General features: G+C 62.5%; 2 protein-coding genes across 3 annotated transcripts in view; one reads left to right on the top strand and one right to left on the bottom strand.

Annotated features, from left to right (window-relative positions):
- LTBP3 (latent transforming growth factor beta binding protein 3) lies at positions 1 to 17,656 on the top strand. Of its 2 annotated transcripts, XM_054724659.1 has the most exons (29): positions 2 to 813; positions 3,975 to 4,304; positions 4,451 to 4,653; positions 4,810 to 4,915; positions 5,081 to 5,173; positions 5,347 to 5,469; positions 5,913 to 6,071; positions 6,159 to 6,344; positions 6,910 to 6,926; positions 7,003 to 7,075; positions 7,337 to 7,423; positions 8,757 to 8,789; positions 9,402 to 9,527; positions 9,603 to 9,734; positions 9,835 to 9,963; positions 10,152 to 10,274; positions 10,542 to 10,664; positions 13,272 to 13,394; positions 13,622 to 13,741; positions 14,625 to 14,753; positions 15,045 to 15,212; positions 15,366 to 15,449; positions 15,623 to 15,751; positions 15,829 to 15,966; positions 16,061 to 16,201; positions 16,314 to 16,475; positions 16,567 to 16,647; positions 16,731 to 16,862; positions 16,991 to 17,656. In XM_054724659.1, the coding sequence occupies exons 1-29, from the start codon at positions 486 to 488 to the stop codon at positions 17,149 to 17,151; spliced, it is 3,939 nt and encodes a 1,312-aa protein (XP_054580634.1). In that variant the 5' UTR covers positions 2 to 485; the 3' UTR covers positions 17,152 to 17,656. The 2 variants fall into 2 exon arrangements, with proteins under 2 accessions (XP_054580635.1, XP_054580634.1); XM_054724660.1 differs by lacking the exon at positions 16,061 to 16,201 and having other exon boundaries at positions 1 to 813.
- SCYL1 (SCY1 like pseudokinase 1) overlaps positions 17,520 to 18,499 on the bottom strand; it is a 12,171-nt gene continuing 11,191 nt past the window's right edge. The window contains exons 15-18 of the mRNA XM_008146959.3: positions 18,361 to 18,432; positions 18,061 to 18,273; positions 17,916 to 17,970; positions 17,520 to 17,789 (exon numbers count right to left, since the gene is read on the bottom strand). Of these exons, the coding sequence (XP_008145181.2) occupies positions 17,665 to 17,789; positions 17,916 to 17,970; positions 18,061 to 18,273; positions 18,361 to 18,432 (465 nt within the window). The 3' untranslated portion in view covers positions 17,520 to 17,664. The remainder of the gene's footprint in view (positions 17,790 to 17,915; positions 17,971 to 18,060; positions 18,274 to 18,360; positions 18,433 to 18,499) is intronic.

The raw sequence follows: 18,499 nt of genomic DNA on the forward strand, positions 1-18,499 counted from the left end.
GCTCCTCCAGGCGGGAGCGGCGACGCTTTAAGCCGAAGAAAAAACTGTCTCCCTGGCCGGGGGCCAGCGCCCCAGCCCCCTCGCCGCGCGCAGCCGGGAAAACAACTGCTCACTTCTCCCCGCGCCCTGCCCGCCGCCCTGCCCGCCGCCCGGACTCCAGCCGCCCGGGAGGCGCGGAGCGGGCCGGCCGCCCTCGCTCCTCCTCCCGCCGCTCCTCGCCGCGGCCTCCTCGCGCCTGCCTCCGTCCAGGGCCTTCGCGGGCTCGGGCCCGGCTCGTGGCGGGGCTGCTGGCCGGGCGGTGGAAGTGTGGGGCTCCCCGCGTCCAGCCTCCATCTCCCGGCCCCTCCCGGCCCCCGCCGCGCCTGCCGTCCGCTCCCAGCGCGCTTCCTCCCGGCCCTCTCCCCGGGCTCCGGGCCGGCTGCCCGCCTCGGGGGCCGGGACCATCGCCCCCGTCCAGGCGCGCCGCCCGGGTCCTGCGGCCCCGGATGCCCGGGCCCCGAGGGGCTGCTGGCGGCTTGGCCCGTGAGATGCGCGGGGCGGGGGCGGGGGCGGCGGGGCTGCTGGCGCTGCTCCTGCTGCTGCTGCTGGGCCCCGGCGGCGGGGCCGAGGGGGGGCCGGCGGGAGAGCGGGGCGCCGGCGGGGGCGGGGCGCTGGCCCGCGAGCGCTTCAAGGTGGTCTTCGCGCCGGTGATCTGCAAGCGGACCTGCCTCAAGGGCCAGTGCCGGGACAGCTGTCAGCAGGGCTCCAACATGACGCTCATCGGAGAGAACGGCCACAGCACCGACACGCTCACGGGCTCCGGATTCCGCGTGGGTGAGGACCGGGCACGGGCTGGGGAGGCGGGCGAGGCCGGCCCGGGACACATGCGGGATACGTGGCAGAGGAGGCCGCAGTCACCGGGGCCGAGGGTGCAGAGAGCAGCTCTCTGGGGACCTGGGCCCCGGGGGCGGCAGGGGGCTGGGGGTGCCGGGGCCGGGGGCCGGGGCCAGAGTTGGGAGGGCTGCTTGGCTGCGGGACTTCGCAGCGCTGGGTTGGGGCCGAGGCCTGCGTAAGGTGTGGGGTCCTGGATGGCACAGACTCCAGGAAGGTGCTGGGTTCTGAGGAGTCAGGTCAGCACACGGGCTTTGACGGATGTGAGCTGGGGGCAGGAGACCTCAGAGAAGGGTAAATACGCCCCCAAGAAGCAGACTTGCTGGAGGAAACAGGAAAAGTCATTAAAAATGCCTCAAGTCAGGCCGCCAGGGGTAGGCACCTGCATTCTCGGGGGGAGGAGCTAAGGTCAGGGCTGGGCCGAGAGACTTAGGCCCCACAAGTGGGCTGCGGGGCTGGAGCAGGGGCTGCTTTGGTCCTCATCCCTGCTCTTCCTGGTGTCCCATCCGTGCCATTATGGAGGACATAAGCTCTAACCGCTCTGCCTCGAGGCCCTCGGTCTCCCTGCCAACCAAGCCCTCATGACCCCCCAGTTCCGCCTGCAGCCCACCCCTTCCCCAGCATCTCTCTTCAAAGGCCAGGCCTGGGGCTCAGCTCTCCTCCCCCGGGGCCTGCGGGCCAGGCGGAGGGAGGTGTCCCGGCAGTAATTACCTCCTGGACAGGGTAATTAGGCTGGGCCCAGGATGGCACTAGCAAAACAGCCCCTCTTACACATGCCTGTACTCAGACCACTCGCTGAGGGGGTTCACAGTTCTCACGAGGTGTGTGCATGCGTGTGCGTGCACATGGCAGACAGGCGCACACCTGAGCTTTGGTGTGGCGCACTGTGATTAAGTGCGTATTTCTTTGTGCTGTCCTCCTGGGTGCGTGTCTCAGTCACCGTGGGAGTGTCCATGTGAACCTGTGTTGGTGTCAGAACGAGTCTGAGACTGTGTGAGACAAGATGACTGTGCATGAGTGTATGTGGGCCAGACCTCCCAGGCCCCCTGGCCTTCCTGCCCAAGCTGCTGTCTCCATCCCTGCTGCCCACATCCCCCAGGCTTGGTGCCCAGGCCACAGTGGGCGGGTGTCACTGGGAGGTCACCCTCACCGCTATGGGTGACTCACTGGGAGGCAGGAAGGAGAGGATCCTGCCTCCCCCGGCCCCAGACACACCCCTTCTGCCCCGAAAGTCCCGGCCCCAAGAGACCAGGCAGGATGGCCTGGGCTGGGATGCTCTTGGCCAGGCCCTGATGGCCATGGACGTGAGCTGATCCTCTGAGGTCCTTCAGGTGTCCAGGAGAGCCGCACCCCACCTTCCCATCTGGAGAGTGAGGGCATCATGGGGTAGGCAGGAGAGGGGCTGGGTCCAGTGCGTGAGCTCAGGGCCCCAAGGCTGGATGTCGGGCTGGGATGTGAGTGTGTGTGATAGAGAGACCGAGGTCCCGTCCTCTCACTCAGTCACTCCGTCCATTCCCCCTGCACCTCGTCTGGAGCCCAGAGCTGAGGCAGACCTGGCCCCGCACTTCAAAGCACCTTTATTGTGTGGGAGACAGACATGACTGTAATGGCCAAGTCAAGTGCCAGGCAGAGCTGGAGCAGAGGGCGATAACTCAGGAGAGGGCACAGGGGGGGCTGGGATGTGAGGAGGAGAAATTGACACGGGAAGGATAAGATGGGAACGTACAGAGATGGGGGACCGGCTCTGAAGTGGAGGGAATAGCATGAATAAGTCCCTGGAGGCAGAGGATGTGGCTTCTTTGTAGTGGGAGTGAGTCCTGCGGAATGGGGTGGGTACGCATGGAAAATGCAGAGGGGATGGGCTGAAGGAGAGTTCGCTCTGGGTCAGCGAGAGCCTTAAATGTCCCAGCAAGGAAGCCAGCCTCGAGCAGGGGTGTGACTGTGCCAGGGCTTTGCTTGAGGTGGGGGAGGGGTAGGAGAGGGGTGCTGGGATGTGAACAGGCAGGAAAGAAGCAGGGAGCCAAGGAGTCTGTGGCAAGGCTCAAAGCAAGGGAGAGGCAGAGGGCGTGGGGAGGAGGGAAGATGGACTCATGAGGCTGCGCAGAGGCCAGAACTGCGGGGGGTGGGAGCAGGAGAGATGGGCCTCCAGGCTCGGCTATGAGTGGCCAGGGCAGGCAGGGCGTCCTGTGGTCTGAGGTCAGAAGAGGGGGCTGTCAGGATGATGATTTCTGACCGTGTCCCCTGGGGTGCAGGTGCCCAAGAGAGGTCCCAGGGAGCTGTAGCTACAGGTGTGGGCATTGCTGGCAGTGGTGAGGGGTGGGCCGGGGATGGCAAGGCAGAGGGAGGGAGAGGGACAGGCAGAGCCCAGGGAGGGCTGAGGCCTGAATCAAAGGAGACTGTAGGAGAGGAAGTGCCAGGTAGAGATCGCATCCCAGGAAAGGCAGAGGAAAGCCAGAGAGGGAAAGGCTGTTCCGTCACCATTTGCTACTACTGACTAAGTACCCTGTGTCAGGCACTGTGCTAAGCATTAAAAATAATAATTTTTTTTAAATTGATTTCAGAGAGGAAGGGAGAGGGAGAGATAGAAACATCAATGACGAGAATCATTGATGGGCTGCCTCCTGCACGCCCCCTACTGGGATTGAGCCCACAGCCTGAGCATGTGCCCTTGACCCTTCAGTCCACAGACTGACGCTCTATCCACTGAGCAGACCAGCTAGGGCTGTGCTAGCATTTGTTCAGGCATCACCTAATGTAATAGACACACATGCCTACAGATGAGGACACAGGCATAGGGAGAGGACGTAAGTTCTTAGGGCCACATAGCGGCACATGGCCTCCTAGCTAGGATTTACGTCCAAGACTTAAGGCTCAGAAGCCAACGTGGGTAGAAGGATGTTGGGGAACCTAGAGAGCGGTTTCTGTGTGTTTCTGATGTGTTACAAAAACCATGGATGTGGGTTCCCAAGGAGGACAGAGCCAGTGGGTGGCAAGGAAGTAGGAATGAGGGGGGAGACAGGATGTGGGTGAGGGACTGGGCCTGGGTGCGGGGTGCTGGGTGCTGGGGTGGGGCTGACTGAGCCCTGACCCATCTCCCTCCCCAGTGGTGTGCCCTCTGCCCTGCATGAATGGCGGCCAGTGCTCCTCCCGAAACCAGTGCCTGTGCCCTCCGGACTTCACGGGTCGCTTCTGCCAGGTGCCTGCCGGAGGAGCTGGCGGAGGCACGGGGGGCTCAGGCCCTGGCCTGGGCAGGACCGGAGCCCTGTCCACAGGCGCGCTGCCGCCCCTGGCTCCAGAGAGCGAGTCTGTGGCCAGCAAGCACGCCATCTACGCAGTCCAGGTGATCGCTGACCCGCCCGGGCCCGGGGAGGGGCCCCCTGCCCAGCATGCGGCCTTCCTGGTGCCCCTAGGGCCGGGACAGATCTCTGCAGAAGGTACCGGTGACAGGCAGACCCGGGAGGCCTGAGTGGGCGGGCGCTAGGGTGGCGGACCGGCAGAGGCTAGCCCTGGAGGGGCTCCTGGCTGCCCACCCCGAGGTGCTGTGCGGGGCAGTCCTGAGGCCACTGTGCCTCGCCCCCAGTGCAGGCCCCGCCCCCCGTGGTGAACGTGCGTGTCCACCACCCGCCTGAGGCCTCCGTCCAAGTTCACCGCATCGAGGGGCTGAATGCCGAGGGCCCAGGCCCCTCCCAGCACCTGCTGCCGCACCCCAAGCCCCAGCACCCCCGGCCACCCACCCAGAAGCCCCTAGGCCGCTGCTTCCAGGACACGCTGCCCAAGCAGCTCGTGAGTCTCTGCGGTCTCTCAGGCTGCCCTGACCCAACCCAAGGGGATTGCTCAAAACTGGGGGGTCTGCGGGGTGAGGGGGGAGGAAAAGAGCCTCAGGAGGGAGGGTGGTGGGGCTAGGCGCCCTGTGACCGGTCCATACCCCCCCCCCCCCAGTGTGGCAGCAATCCCCTCCCAGGCCTCACCAAGCAGGAGGACTGCTGCGGGAGCATCGGCACTGCCTGGGGCCAGAGCAAGTGCCACAAGTGCCCCCAGCTGCAGTGTGAGTGCTGGGCTCAGGCACGGGGCACACACACTCCTCCCCCCCCTCCCCACCCTCTGCCCCTGCAGCTTTGGTCACACCACCCATCCAATTCCTCTGCCCCTCCCTCTCCCCTCCCAGCAGTCCCTCAGTGCCCTCCCCTGCCACTCTCTCCTCTCTCTGCAGACACAGGGGTGCAGAAGCCAGGGCCTGTGCGTGGGGAAGTGGGCGCTGACTGCCCCCAGGGCTACAAGAGACTCAACAGCACCCACTGCCAGGGTAGGGCCGGCCAGGAGATTCTGTGGGCTGGAGGGCAGGCCAGTTGTCCCTGGGGGAGGTCCCAAGGTGCTGGAGGGAGGGGGTGGGGCTGGGCAGGACCTTGAGGTTCTTGGAGCAGCTTGCTGTCACCCTATGGCCCCAGACCAGAGGGACCAAACTCCCACTTACCACAGACATCAATGAGTGTGCAATGCCGGGCATGTGTCGCCATGGTGACTGCCTCAACAACCCTGGCTCCTATCGCTGCGTCTGCCCACCGGGCCATAGCTTGGGCCCCTCCCGCACACAGTGCATTGGTGAGACTGGGGGCTTGGGTTCCTGGGAGGTCACAAGGCATGGGCTAGAGGGGTAAGGCTACAAGCAGCAGGGTCAGAGGTCAGAATGGAGAAACAAGGCACAGAGAAGCGGCTAAGAATCATCTGAGATCTGGGGTTAGAGGTCACATGGGATCAGGGACTATATGGAGTCAGGGTCATATGAGACCATGGACTCGAGTAGGAGGGATAAAGTCTAGAGCAGCTAGAATTGGGTCAGCGGGTTCAGCAGTGGTCACAGAGGTTTCAGGAGTCACATGAGGTCAGAGTAACAGGTCCAGGGGTCACGTATATTCAGGGTCAAATGGGGTCAGGGGCCACATGAGGATCAAGCTGGCCAGAGAGGCAAAGTCTGGAGCGGCTGGGAGGAGGGATGTGGGCAGTGTTCAGGCCCAGATGCCCATGCCCATCACTCGCCCCTGCAGCAGACAAGCCAGAGGAGAAGAGCCTGTGTTTCCGCCTGGTGAGCCCCGAGCACCAGTGCCAGCACCCGCTGACCACGCGCCTCACCCGCCAGCTCTGCTGCTGCAGTGTGGGCAAGGCCTGGGGGGCGAGGTGCCAGCGCTGCCCAGCGGATGGCACCGGTGAGCCTGGGGGTCTGGGCTAGGGGGCTGCCCAGCTGTGTGCCTGTCCAGGAAATGCTCACTTCTCTGCCCCTTCTCTGGCCACAGCTGCCTTCAAGGAGATCTGTCCAGCTGGAAAGGGCTACCACATCCTCACTTCCCACCAGACACTCACCATTCAGGGCGAAAGCGACTTCTCCCTTTTCCTGCACCCCGACGGGCCCCCCAAGCCCCAGCAGCTGCCTGAGGGCCCCAGCCGGGGGCCTCCACCTGAGAACGCAGAGGAAGAGCGAGGTTTGGCTTGACCCTTTCTATCCTCTGACAGACACCGAACCCCTAGACCTGATCCCCTGACTCCTGATCCATGGACATGACCTCACAGTGTAACTTCCAACACCGAATCGCTGTCCTAACCACTGACCTCCAGAGCTGACCCTCTCACCCTAAGCAAGATTGTAATCCCAGGACTTAACCCCCGATCGACAGGACCTGAGGATCCATTGCCCTCCAGATCTAATCCTCTAACCCCACAACTCCTTTGATTTCCAGACCAGGCCATTGATTCAGCCCAAATGCTGACCCTGATCTGACCTTCTGACCCCTGACCTAGGGATCTGACCCTAGCTATAACCTCCTAAACCTTATTCTATAACCCAAGGACCTTGACCAACCAATCACTCTCCCTCTCTGTTCCCCTGACCTGTGCTGCAAGCACTCCATGACCCCAGGATCTAACCCTTGACCCAGAGACATGATTGTTGAACTCTTAGCGCCGTAACTACAAATACCCAACTTTGACCCCAGACTTGACTCCCTTCTCCAGCCCAGCACTTAATGGCCCCGTCTTCTTCCCTTTTAGGGGTGAGCACCGACTCAGTGAGTATGAGAACCTAGGCGGGAGGGACAGGGAGGCAAAGAAGACACAGCGGGCTCATGCTGCTGTCACCCGCAGCCAGGGATCGAGGAGCAGTCTGCACAGCAGAGCCACCCGACCGCCACCACATCTCCTGCCAGGCCCTACCCTGGTGAGACGGGCACTGAGGGGGCCAGTCCTCAAGGGCTGTCACTGCAGGGGGAAGGTCACAGCCTAGGTACCAGGGGGCGGTGAAGCTGGGTGTGAAGTCTCCAGCTGATGGCTATGGAGAGCGGGGCCCCTCTCCCCGCTCCTCCCCTCTGATGGCTGTGGAGAGCGGGGCCCTCTCCCCCCTCCTCCCCTCTGATGGCTGTGGAGAGCGGGGCTCTCTCCCCCCTCCTCCCCTCTGATGGCTGTGTGTCGCTGCCCCCAGAGCTCATCTCCCGGCCCTCGCCCTCCACCGTGCGCTGGTTCCTGCCCGACTTGCCCCCGTTAGAGATCGCCCCTACTCAGGTCACAGGTAAGACCCGTCCGCCTAGTCCATGCCCTGGGTAAGCCCTGCCCCTAGCTTAGTTCACCTCTGTTCCGCCCTCCCTCGGGCCAATCTGGAGCTATAACACTTATCTGGGGCTTACTGTGCACCAGGCATGGGGAACCCTCCAGGTGCAGCAGAGACCCCACTCTGCCATCAAATGATCTGGGTATTATGGTGACCAACCCAGTCTGAAAGCCTTTGTTCCTTCATTCAACAGATATTTATTAAGCACCTACTATGCGCCAGGCACTGTTTAAGTGCTGGGATACAGTAATAACCAAAACAGACCAAAATTCCCTGTCCTTGCAGAGGAGGCAGACAACAAACAGATTAATGAATAAAAATCTAGTCTGTCTCATAAATGCTATGGAAAAACAAATAAACCAGAGAAGAAGAAAGGAAATGTGGGGGTTGTGATAATATGTGGCAAGGAGAGATGACTTTCTGAGCAGGGCTTTAAAGATTGTTAGAAGTTAAAGAGGAGAAGGTTGGTGAAAAAACATTCCAAGTGAAGTGAAGTTTGGGCAAAGCCAATGGAAACATGAAGCTGGTGGAAGAGGGAGAAACCACACACAGATCAGTGTTTCTGAGCCAGAGCAGGGCCGGTACATGGAGCCTTGCTAAGAGGCTTGGGTTTGATCCCAAAGGCTGTGGGAAGTGTCTGCAGGGCTTTGGGCATCATAATTGCTAGCTATAGCTGAGCAATCGCCCTGGGCCGGGCACTGACTGAAGAGTTCTACATGCTAAATATCCTCTAGCCTCTCCTACTCTGTGAAGTGGGCACTGTTGGCCTCGTTTTCCAATGAGAAAGCTGAGGCTCAGAGAGGTTCAGTAACTTGCCCCAGGTCACACAGCTGAGCTAGATTCAAGCCCATGTTTTTGTGGATTCCAAAGCCAGAGGAGAGCTGTCAGCCTGATTGAAACCTGGAGGCTAGATTTGCTCCAGGGTGAGGGCTTGTGTGGATGATGGATGCCCCGGAGGCCTGCACTGACCAGGACAACCCAGTGACAGCCCTGGGACTCTGAGGAAGAGGCACCTGGGAGGGTTCTCAGAGGAGGGGATGTTAAGAACGCTTAGGAGCCCTGACCGGTTTGGCTCAGTGGATGGATCGTCGGCCTGTGGACTCAAGGGTCCCGGGTTCGATTCTGGCCGGGGGCATGTACCTTGGTTGCTAGCACATCCCCGGTGGGGGGGCTGCAGGAGGCGGCTGATCTATGTTTCTCTCTCATCGATGTTTCTAACTCTCTCTCTCTCTCTCCCTCTCCCCTTCTCTCTGTAAAAAATCAATGGAATATATTTAAAAAAAAACACGCTTAGGAGAGGCACAGCCTGCAAGAGCCCACTGGCCAGGTGTGTTTGGGGTAGGGCAGGGTTCAGCATCAAGGCCTGGGCTGCGTGGAGATGGGTACGGGGAAGGGTGTTAGGGGTAGGACCTGAAGGAGGAGGAGGAGGTGGGAGGTGGAAGTCCTGGGACTGGTGACAACGAGGGTGAGAGGGGTTCCTGGATCTGGCCCCTTATGCACAACATGGGGCAAGCCACAATTCCCAGGAACCCGAGCCTGCCTGCTTGGGAGGGGGAGGACATCAACCAGTGGGGGGCTAAGGTCCCTGAGGTAATGGGGGCTGAGGGTCACTGGGCTGGAGGATTTTGGTGTGACTAGGCTGCAGGGTTTAAAATATTGAGGTAACGGGGTCAGGGTACAGTGAGTGGGACAGGATATCAAAGGTTCTGAGTTGAGGAGATAGGGACGTCAGGGGCTGGGGTCGTGGTTTGGGGTTATCTGGGAAGGAGGTGTAGGAAATCCTAAGACTTGGAGTATGGGTGTGCAGGGACCGAGGTCACGCTGTGACCAGGCTCAGGTTCCCCAATCATTAGGAATGGGGGGGGGGGCGGGGGTGTATATCAAGGTCCCTACCGGGGACGCGGCAGAAAGTGAGAGCCCCTCCCCCACCCGCCCGCAGAGACCGACGACTGCCGGCTGAACCAGAACATCTGCGGCCACGGGGAGTGCATCCAGGGCCCCTCCGGCTACTCCTGCCATTGCAACCCGGGCTACCGGGCGCACCCGCAGCACCACTACTGCGTGGGTGAGCGGGGCGGGCGGGCGGCCGCGGGCGGCCCTGGCTCCCGACGCGGCTTTGACGCCTCTCCGCCCTTCTCAGACGTGAACGAGTGCGAGTCGGAGCCGTGCGGCACCGGCCGGGGCATCTGCATGAACACCGGCGGCTCCTACAACTGCCACTGCAACCGCGGCTACCGCCTGCACGTGGGCGCCGGGGGGCGCTCGTGCGTGGGTGAGGAAGGCGGGCGGCGGGGGGCGTGCACGGGGCGGGGGCTCCTCCCGACCCCGCCACCGCCGGTGCACTCAGCTCGCGCCCCCTTCCTTCCGCGCAGACCTGAACGAGTGCGCCAAGCCCCACCTGTGCGGCGACGGCGGCTTCTGCATCAACTTCCCGGGTCACTACAAGTGCAACTGCTACCCCGGCTACCGGCTCAAAGCCGCCCGCCCGCCTGTGTGCGAAGGTGGGGGAGCCGCCGTCAGGCCGGCCGGGCCCTCAGCTGCCCCGCGACCTGGGGTGGGAGCCTCTCTGAGGTCGGGGTCCGGGAGCCCCGAGGGGCCGGTGCGCCTTGTTGATCTGTGACGGACGGAGGAGGCCCCGAGCGCCCAGCCGGCCAGGTGGTTCCCACACGGCCCTCCTCTCTCCCCGCAGACATCGACGAGTGCCGAGATCCCAGCTCCTGCCCCGACGGCAAATGCGAGAACAAACCCGGGAGCTTCAAGTGCATCGCCTGCCAGCCGGGCTACCGCAGCCAGGGGGGCGGGGCCTGCCGCGGTGAGGGCGGGATCGGGCCGCCTTTTCGGGGAGAGGGCGGGGCTTCGAAGGCAATTGTGAGGGGGCCGTCTCGGAGCTGCTCCCGCGAGGGTCCGCGCTGGCTCCGGACGGGGCGGGGGCGGGGCTCGCGGCGGTGAGCGCCTCCTCCAGGGCGGGGCCTCCCGGGATCAGATGGTCCCCACCCCCACCCCCGGCGGCGGGGACCCCACGCCCGCACGATGCAGCGCGCCGTGGGGCGGGGTCCGAGACAAGCCTTCTTTGCCGCAGACGTGAACGAGTGCGCCGAGGGCAGCCCCTGCTCGCCCGGCTGGTGCGAGAACCTCCCGGGCTCCTTCCGCTGCACGTGCGCCCAGGGCTACGCGCCCGCCCCCGACGGCCGCAGTTGCCTGGGTGAGCCACAGCCCTGCCCGCGGCGCCGCCTGCCACCCACGCACGCGCCGAGGGCGGGGACTGGGTCACTGGGTCTCGGACGGGTGGGCAGGAGGTAACGAGTTCACCCCTCCGTTCACTGATCTGTTCGCTCGTTTCCTCGGAGAACCTGGCCGGGGAAGGGCCACCAGAATTTCCACGTAGGGAGGGTCTTAGGAGCGGCATTTGCAAAACACGTTCCTTAAATTAGAAGAAAAGAGATAAAAGAATGGAGGGGGTGGATAACTAATAGCCCCCATTGCACTAGTGTTTCTTACGCCCCAAGAAGCCGTTGGGGGACAGGAGGCACAGACAGCAGAGCACAGGGCTGCGGGCCTGGAAGGAGTGGGGGTGCTCTCGGGAAAGAGCAGGGGGCTGGGAGCAGGGGAGGCCTGAACCGTCTTAACAGATCCTAGGAATTAGCCAATAAAGGGGGTGAGGGGTAAAGCACTCCAGGCACAGGGACTCGGGGGTGGAAAACAGGGCAGCGTGCCGGGAGCTGTAAGGTACAAGCAGGAGCAGGGCTGAGGCTGGCTGGTGAGGGGCAGGTCCCCATCCCTTGCACCCCATCCCCCTGAGGCTGAGTCTCATCCTGAGGGTGAGAGGCACCTGGAGCATTTAAGGGAAGAATGGCAGGTTCACTAGTTGCTTCAGCGAGTTCCCTGACGCCCGTGGCTGGGCCGCGGGAACAGAGATGCTGGTGGCCGTGAGGAGAGTGGTGGCCTAGATGGTCATGAGCTGGTGCGATGTTAGAGGAAGGTTAACTGGATGTCCAGGTGAGGGAGAGGAGGGAGGGAGAGGAGGGAGGGAGGGGCCCTCCGGATTTCTAGTTGGGGTGACTCAGTGGGCGGTGCTTCTCACTGGGAGAGGGTCCCCAGGAGTGGGGCATGTTGGACGAGCTGAGTGGGTGGTCCCTGTGGGCCTCTCAGCTGGAGATGCCAGCAGAGGGTGGCCCTGCGGACTGGAAGCCTTGGGCCAGACACACCCACCCGGAACGGGGGCCGTGGGGGCTGTGGGGGCTGTGGGACTTGAGGGTGTGCATGCTCAGCCAAGGAGGGTGGGTCCCGTGAGGGGAGCTTGGCGGAGCCTGGGGGACACTGCCGCGTCGCTGGCAGGCAGGGGAATGGGAGCGGGGAGTGGGGGAGGAGGGGTGGTGGGATGGCCCAGGAGCACAGCTGAGAAGCTGGGTAGGGGAGGCTTCCAGGGAGAGGAGGGGGAGGAGCTAAATGCAAGAGAGGATCTTGTGAAGTTACTAACTGGTGACATAAGGTCCCTGTGGCCTTGGCAGAGGGCCTCTGTGGCATGATGGGAATCGGGAGATGCAGGTGGCACCAAGGAAGAGCAGGAGCTGGGGTCGCTGGGTGGGGTGCAGGGCTGGGGTGCAGGAAGGTGGGCCACGGGACAACAGGGGCAGCTGGGAGAGGAGCCATGGGTAGGAGGATCATCTCTTGCTCGGAGGGGAGCAAGAAGGAATGGATGGAGATAATGACTTTGGGAGGTTCAGAATCACCCTTCATTCCCCCAAGTAAACGTGAAGGGCCAGAGTTGAGTAGGGGACTTGGGAACAGTCAAGGTTTGGAACTGCCCTTGGGGCTTTCCGGAAGTCAAGGCTGGAGAGGAGGGGAGAGGGTGGCCATAGCCACACAGGACCCGGCCAGGGGGGAGGGCCATGGCCCCGTGTGCCCAGCTTGGTGGCTGGCTCGAGCCCCACTCAGCACTCAGATCCGGAGGCGGAGGGGCAGGCCGTGGCTCTGTCTTTGCCAGACCAGTGAAGCGAGGAGAGGTGGCCATGGGCCCCTGGGAAAGGGTGTAGGAGACCTGGAATGGCCGAGGCAGAGGGAAGGAAGCAGCCTCTGAGACAGATGCCCAAGGCGGGGCAGGTCCCAGCCTCTCGTCCCAAGAGTGAGCGGCTGCCTTTGAGGTGGTTACAAACCGAGGGATCAAGGTCAGAGGCTGGGCCTGGCCGTCCACATGGATGCTGGAAGCTTCCAGGATGAGGAGGAAGACAGAGGGAGAGGGACTAGGAAGGTGGGTGCTGACGGCCATAGAATAGAGAATGGAGGGTGGCATGGGGCCCGGGCACCTCCATGGCTGGAAGGAGTCTGGGGTGTGGGCAACATCATCTCCTACCGGAGAGGACTGGGGAGAAGCATGTTCCCAGGGGGGAGCCAGGTTCCCTAACTTACTGTGAGAAGGACAGACACACAGGAAGCATCACTGACATGGGGAGAAAGGGAGCCATGGCAGGTGGAGGAAAGGTAAGAGCAGAAGTGAGAGGAAGGCCGGGGCGGTATGGGAAGAGGGGCTGCAGGAAGATGCCTCTTGATGGTGAGGATGAGCGAAGGAGAGGAAGACCCACACTTTTCGGAACCAGACAGGGCCAGGGTCCCTGGCAGCACCTGACCTGGGCCCCAGGGCACGGGGTCCCGCTTGGAAGTGGGGTGAGGGTCCCATGCTTCTCTTGAGCTCTGCTGGCCTCAGCTCTTATCTCCAGGCCAAGGGCAGGAGTGGGAAAGGGTAGGAGAGGCCTGCGACACTGCCTCCATCCTGGCCCTCTAACCGCCGCCCCCCCCCCCCCATGCCCTGCAGATGTGGATGAGTGTGAGGCCGGGGACGTGTGTGACAATGGCATCTGTACCAACACGCCAGGCTCCTTTCAGTGTCAGTGTCTCTCTGGCTATCATCTGTCAAGGGACAGGAGCCGCTGTGAGGGTAAGGGGCGCCTACAGCTGGGGGGCTGGCCTGTTCCTCCCTCCCCCAGAACCTCCACTGCCCAGGCCCCAAGTCCAGGAGCTAACCATTCCCTGGCCTGGCCCCATCCTCATCCAAGGTGGGACGTGGCGTGTGGGCCACACCTGGGGTCTGCGGGAAGCCTAGGCAGCCTCGGGCTGTGTGAGGAGGCAGCCCCTGAGATTCCCCACCTCTTTGATCCCCTACAGACATTGATGAGTGTGACTTCCCTGCAGCCTGCATTGGGGGTGATTGCATCAACACCAATGGCTCCTACCGATGTCTCTGTCCCCAGGGGCACCGGCTGGTAGGCGGCAGGAAGTGCCAAGGTACGGGGGATTGGGTGTGAGCTGAGGAGGAATGGCAGGGAGCAGTGATCTCCTAGACACACTGTTGATCTGTCTGTCTTTTCGTCTATCCATCCACTCAGGCATCCTTCCACTCTTTTACTTAGAATAACAGTAACAATGACAGTAATTACGTGGTGCCTACCATGTGTCAAATCACCTTGACATGTATTCATCCAACAAGAGTTTACTGAGAACCTACTATTTCTTGAGCAATGGCCCAGGGCTCCCAGCTCGGGGAGGCTGACGTGTAAACTGATTCTTACCGTTCAGGGTGCTGGGTGCCAAAAGTGGTCTGAACTAGTGATTCATTGCAACGGAGTGCTGACATTGAATCAGAACCCGAAGCATGAATAGGACTCCCTAAAGCATAACTATGTTTCCTCTCTCTCCTCAGCAGAGAGAGAAGCATGGGATGGTATTCCAGACCCAAAGACCAGTGTTTGCAAAGCACAGAGATCTGGAAGGAGCTGGTTGTGTTTTCAGGAGAGAGTAGACCCCAGTACCCTAAACACAGAGTAGAGGTGTTGGTGGTTTTAAGGGTGATGGGACTTTAAGATATTGGGAGACCAAAATGAAAAGTTCTCAAATGCTGACCTGAGAGTTAGGACTTCATTCTGTTGTGAGTGGGACTGACCACCTGCTCACAATAGTTGCAAATTCTCTTTAGGATTCATAAAGTCTGTCTATGTTCACACATCTACCCACATGCAAACAGACGGGACAGGGCTTCCTGTTGTGTGTACTTTGAAATCAAAGTGGAAATTCAGGTTCTGAACTTGTGTGAGGCCCTTGAGGCACACCCCCAGGGGAAGGGGCTGGTTTCCCCCTGAGCTGCTCTTCCTGTCCCCCTCACTCCCTGAAGACATAGATGAGTGCAGCCAGGACCCGGGCCTGTGCCTTCCCCACGGGGCCTGTGAGAACCTGCAGGGCTCCTATGTCTGCGTCTGTGATGAGGGCTTCACGCCCACCCAGGACCAGCACGGCTGTGAGGGTGAGTGCCTCCCAGGTCCCTCTTCTGTCTGACCAGATGACTCCCCTGAGCTGCAGCTGGGGTTCAGAGATGCATCCTGGTCCCAGCCTCTGGAATTTGGGGAACAGGGAGACATTTCTTTTGCCTGGAAGAATCCAGTGGGGCCAGACCTGGCTTGAGGATGGAGGGTGGCCATCACTGGGTGGCTCTGGGGAGGCAGGGAGTGTGGGGGAGCAGAGGGATGAGGCTGGAGGGCCGTGTGGACAGGAAAATACAGCGTCCGCACCCTGAGCTGCCCGTTCCTCCCCTCAGAGGTGGAGCAGCCCCACCACAAGAAGGAGTGCTACCTTAACTTCGATGACACGGTGTTCTGCGACAGTGTGCTGGCCACCAACGTCACCCAGCAAGAGTGCTGCTGCTCGCTGGGGGCTGGCTGGGGAGACCACTGTGAGATCTATCCCTGCCCAGTCTACAGCTCAGGTCAGGAGCCAGCAGGCCCTTCCCCTTCCTAGACCCTGTTTCTTCGTTAGGAAAAGGATGGGGGGGAATGAAGCTGAGAGCTCCGAGGTGAAACGCAGACAGCACGCATGTGCTGCTCAATCCTGCCCCCTTCCTTCCGCTCTCATTCCGCAGCTGAGTTCCACAGCCTCTGCCCGGACGGGAAGGGCTACACCCAGGACAACAACATTGTCAACTACGGCATCCCAGCCCACCGCGGTGAGCGCCGCCCCCACCGCCACCGCCTGCCCCGCCCCTCCACCAAGCCCCGCCCCCCACTCACTGAGCGAGCTCTGCTCCGCTGGTCGGCCTGGCTCCCGGTCCCAGCTTGCCAGGCCTCAGTGGCCCCGCAGGTGGAGGCTGCTGTGCGCTCACGGTGTGCCACTCCGCAGACATCGACGAGTGCATATTGTTCGGGGCGGAGATCTGCAAGGAGGGCAAGTGCGTGAATACACAGCCCGGCTACGAGTGCTACTGCAAGCAGGGCTTCTACTACGACGGGAACCTGCTGGAGTGCGTGGGTGAGTGCGGACCGCCCGGCGGCCAGGAGACACGCATGACCCTGGGCCGGCTGCTCCCACCTGTTTCCTCCCTGCAGACGTGGACGAGTGCTTGGACGAGTCCAACTGCCGGAACGGAGTGTGTGAGAACACGCGAGGCGGCTACCGCTGCGCCTGCACGCCCCCGGCCGAGTACAGCCCTGCGCAGCGACAGTGCCTGAGCCCCGAGGAGATGGGTGAGGCCCGGCCTGCTGGCTGGGAAACAGGAGGAAGGCGGTGGCCTGGGATGAGCTGTGACACCTCCCCCCATCCATACCCCACTGTCCGTAGACGTGGACGAGTGTCAGGACCCCGCAGCCTGCCACCCTGGCCGCTGTGTCAACCTACCGGGTTCCTACCGCTGCGAGTGTCGCCCGCCCTGGGTGCCCGGGCCCTTTGGCCGAGACTGCCAGCTCCCCGAGAGCCCGGCTGGTGAGGGCGAGGGTCATGGGCCTGACTCCAGGGCCCTCTGCTGTGTGAAGCCTTGGGGCGCAGGTGGGTGGTCCTTGCTTCGGGCTTCTCCCTGACACGCCCCCTTCCGCAGAGCGTGTCCCGGAGCCGCGGGACGTGTGCTGGGCCCAGCGCGGAGAGGACGGCATGTGTGCGGGCCCCCTGGCTGGGCCCACCCTCACCTTTGAGGACTGTTGCTGTCGCCAGGGCCGCGGTTGGGGTGCCCAATGCCGCCCGTGCCCGCCGCGCGGAGCTGGTGAGCCGACCAGGGAAGGGTTGGCCCAGGGGGGAGGTGGGGCAGGAGCCGAGGTGCACTGACCACGCCGACCACTGACTGCCCCTCCCAGGATCTCAGTGCCCGACGTCGCAGAGTGAGAGCAATTCCTTCTGGGATGCGAGCCCCCTGCTGCTGGGGAAGCCGCCGCGCGGTGAGTGTGGGGCGGGGAGGAGGCGGGAGTCAAGGCCGTCACTGGGGGCGGCGTTGACGCCTGTGTCCTGCCGTCTGGCGCAGAGGAGGACAGCTCGGAGGAGGATTCGGACGAGTGTCGCTGCGTGAGCGGCCGCTGCGTGCTGCGGCCGGGCGGCGCCGTGTGCGAGTGTCCGGGTGGCTTCCAGCTTGACGCCTCCAGAGCGCGCTGCGTGGGTGAGCCGGGCGGGGCGGGGCCAGAGGCTGGCGGCGGGGCGGGGCCTTGTGTAGTCCTGCCTGGACCAGAAGCTCGGGCTGTGCGGTTCCGGTCCCCTCGCAAAGTCCACCTGTCACCCCACCTCCAGACATCGACGAGTGCCGAGAGTTGAACCAGCGCGGTCTGCTGTGCAAGAGCGAGCGCTGCGTCAACACCAGCGGCTCCTTCCGCTGTGTCTGCAAACCTGGCTACGCGCGCATCCGCCCGCACGGGGCCTGCGTGTCCCAGCGTCCCCAGCGTCGCCGCTGACACCACGTTCAACCGGGACCTCAGCGATCACCAAGCGGTTTCTGCCCGACACTGGGCGAGCTCAGCCTCTAGCTTCTGCCCGGACTCGGGGTCGGACCCAGGGACCCGCCAGGCCTGTAGACCCCTTCCAGAGCCCCGTGTCCCGAGGGTGCCCATCCGGCTCCACCTGGTTTACAGGTGGATGTTGGGTCTCGGGGCGCTGTCGGCCTTCCTCCCAGAGGGTGTTTCCTAGAAACTGATAAATCAGATCCTGCCTCTTTATTCTTGGCTTTTGAAGCAAATTGTATATTCACCTCCGTGGTAGGCATGGACTCTGCAGGGCAGTGCCAGACCCCAGCCTCCTCGGAGGGGCTAGACGGAGCCCGGCACAGGGGTGTGAAATAGAATTTATTGTGGCTCTGATTATGTACATGTGAGATGTGCCTGGCCGGGCTGGCCGGGCTGGCATGGTTTGTACAATAAATACATCCATGGGGCTGTTCCCCGTGGCCAGGAAGCACCCACACCAGCAGTTCAGTCCAGCTTCCGGGTCCCCAGCTTCATGGGGCCCTTGGCGGCCTTCTTCTCAGCACGTTTGGCTTCCATCTCCCGCCGACGTTCTTCCCGCTTCTTCCGGGCCAGCTCAGCCCTCACCTGCCCTGCAACAGGAAGGGGAGGCAGGCTGAGGGCCTGGGGACAAGCTGGGTCTGATTCCCAGCCAGGCCTGCTAGGGGGGTGAGGTGAGGACTGCCCTGGGGTGTCAGCCCTCCTCGGGGAGCACTCACGGCTCTCGGTCTCCAGGCCATCCCAGTTGTCATCACCCCACGAATCGGGTCTTGGCTGAAAAGGAAGCATGCACTGAATTGGAGACCAGCTCCCTGTGGAGGTCCTTCCCAGTCTGCACCCTCCCACCGGACTGGAGTTGAGGACCTGGGTGCCAGCCTCCCGACGTGCCAACAGGTCAGCAAAGGGGTCGCCTTTGTCACTGGGCTCTGGTCCACCCCAGTTATACTCGCTGGCCAGCTGTGTGCCCTCAGGGGGTGGCTCCTGGGGACTTGGCTCCTGCCAACCCTGCTCCCACGAGCCCTCAGCTTCCCAGCTGCTCCATTCCGACTCGGGGGATTTGTGGTCGGGGTTGCTGGTCTGCAGACGAGAAGTGGGAGGTAGCACCAGACAGGGAGGGCCAGGCGCAGCTTTCCATGCCGACACACACCGTCCCATGCAGCTCACCTGCCCGGGGCGGCTGGCTTGGCCCGCAGTACTCCAGTTGTCCTGCTGGGCTAATACAGACTCGGCCTCCTGCTACAGTGTGGGAAGGAGAGAAAGACCATAGGACCACCCCCCACCTCCAACCCAAAAGGGCCTTCAG

The sequence above is a fragment of the Eptesicus fuscus genome, chromosome 13, assembly GCF_027574615.1.
Source record: "Eptesicus fuscus isolate TK198812 chromosome 13, DD_ASM_mEF_20220401, whole genome shotgun sequence".
Lineage (NCBI taxonomy): Eukaryota > Metazoa > Chordata > Mammalia > Chiroptera > Vespertilionidae > Eptesicus > Eptesicus fuscus.

What these genes read in the sequence shown, in the direction of transcription:
- LTBP3 (XM_054724659.1), top strand. Translation starts at nt 486, where the DNA reads ATGCCCGGGCCCCGAGGGGCTGCTGGCGGCTTGGCCCGTGAGATGCGC. An exon ending in CGCCCCTACTCAGGTCACAG is followed by an intron (nt 7,424 to 8,756) that starts GTAAGACCCGTC and finishes AAACACGCTTAG; the next exon opens with GAGAGGCACAGCCTGCAAGA. An exon ending in GGACCAGCACGGCTGTGAGG is followed by an intron (nt 14,754 to 15,044) that starts GTGAGTGCCTCC and finishes TCCTCCCCTCAG; the next exon opens with AGGTGGAGCAGCCCCACCAC.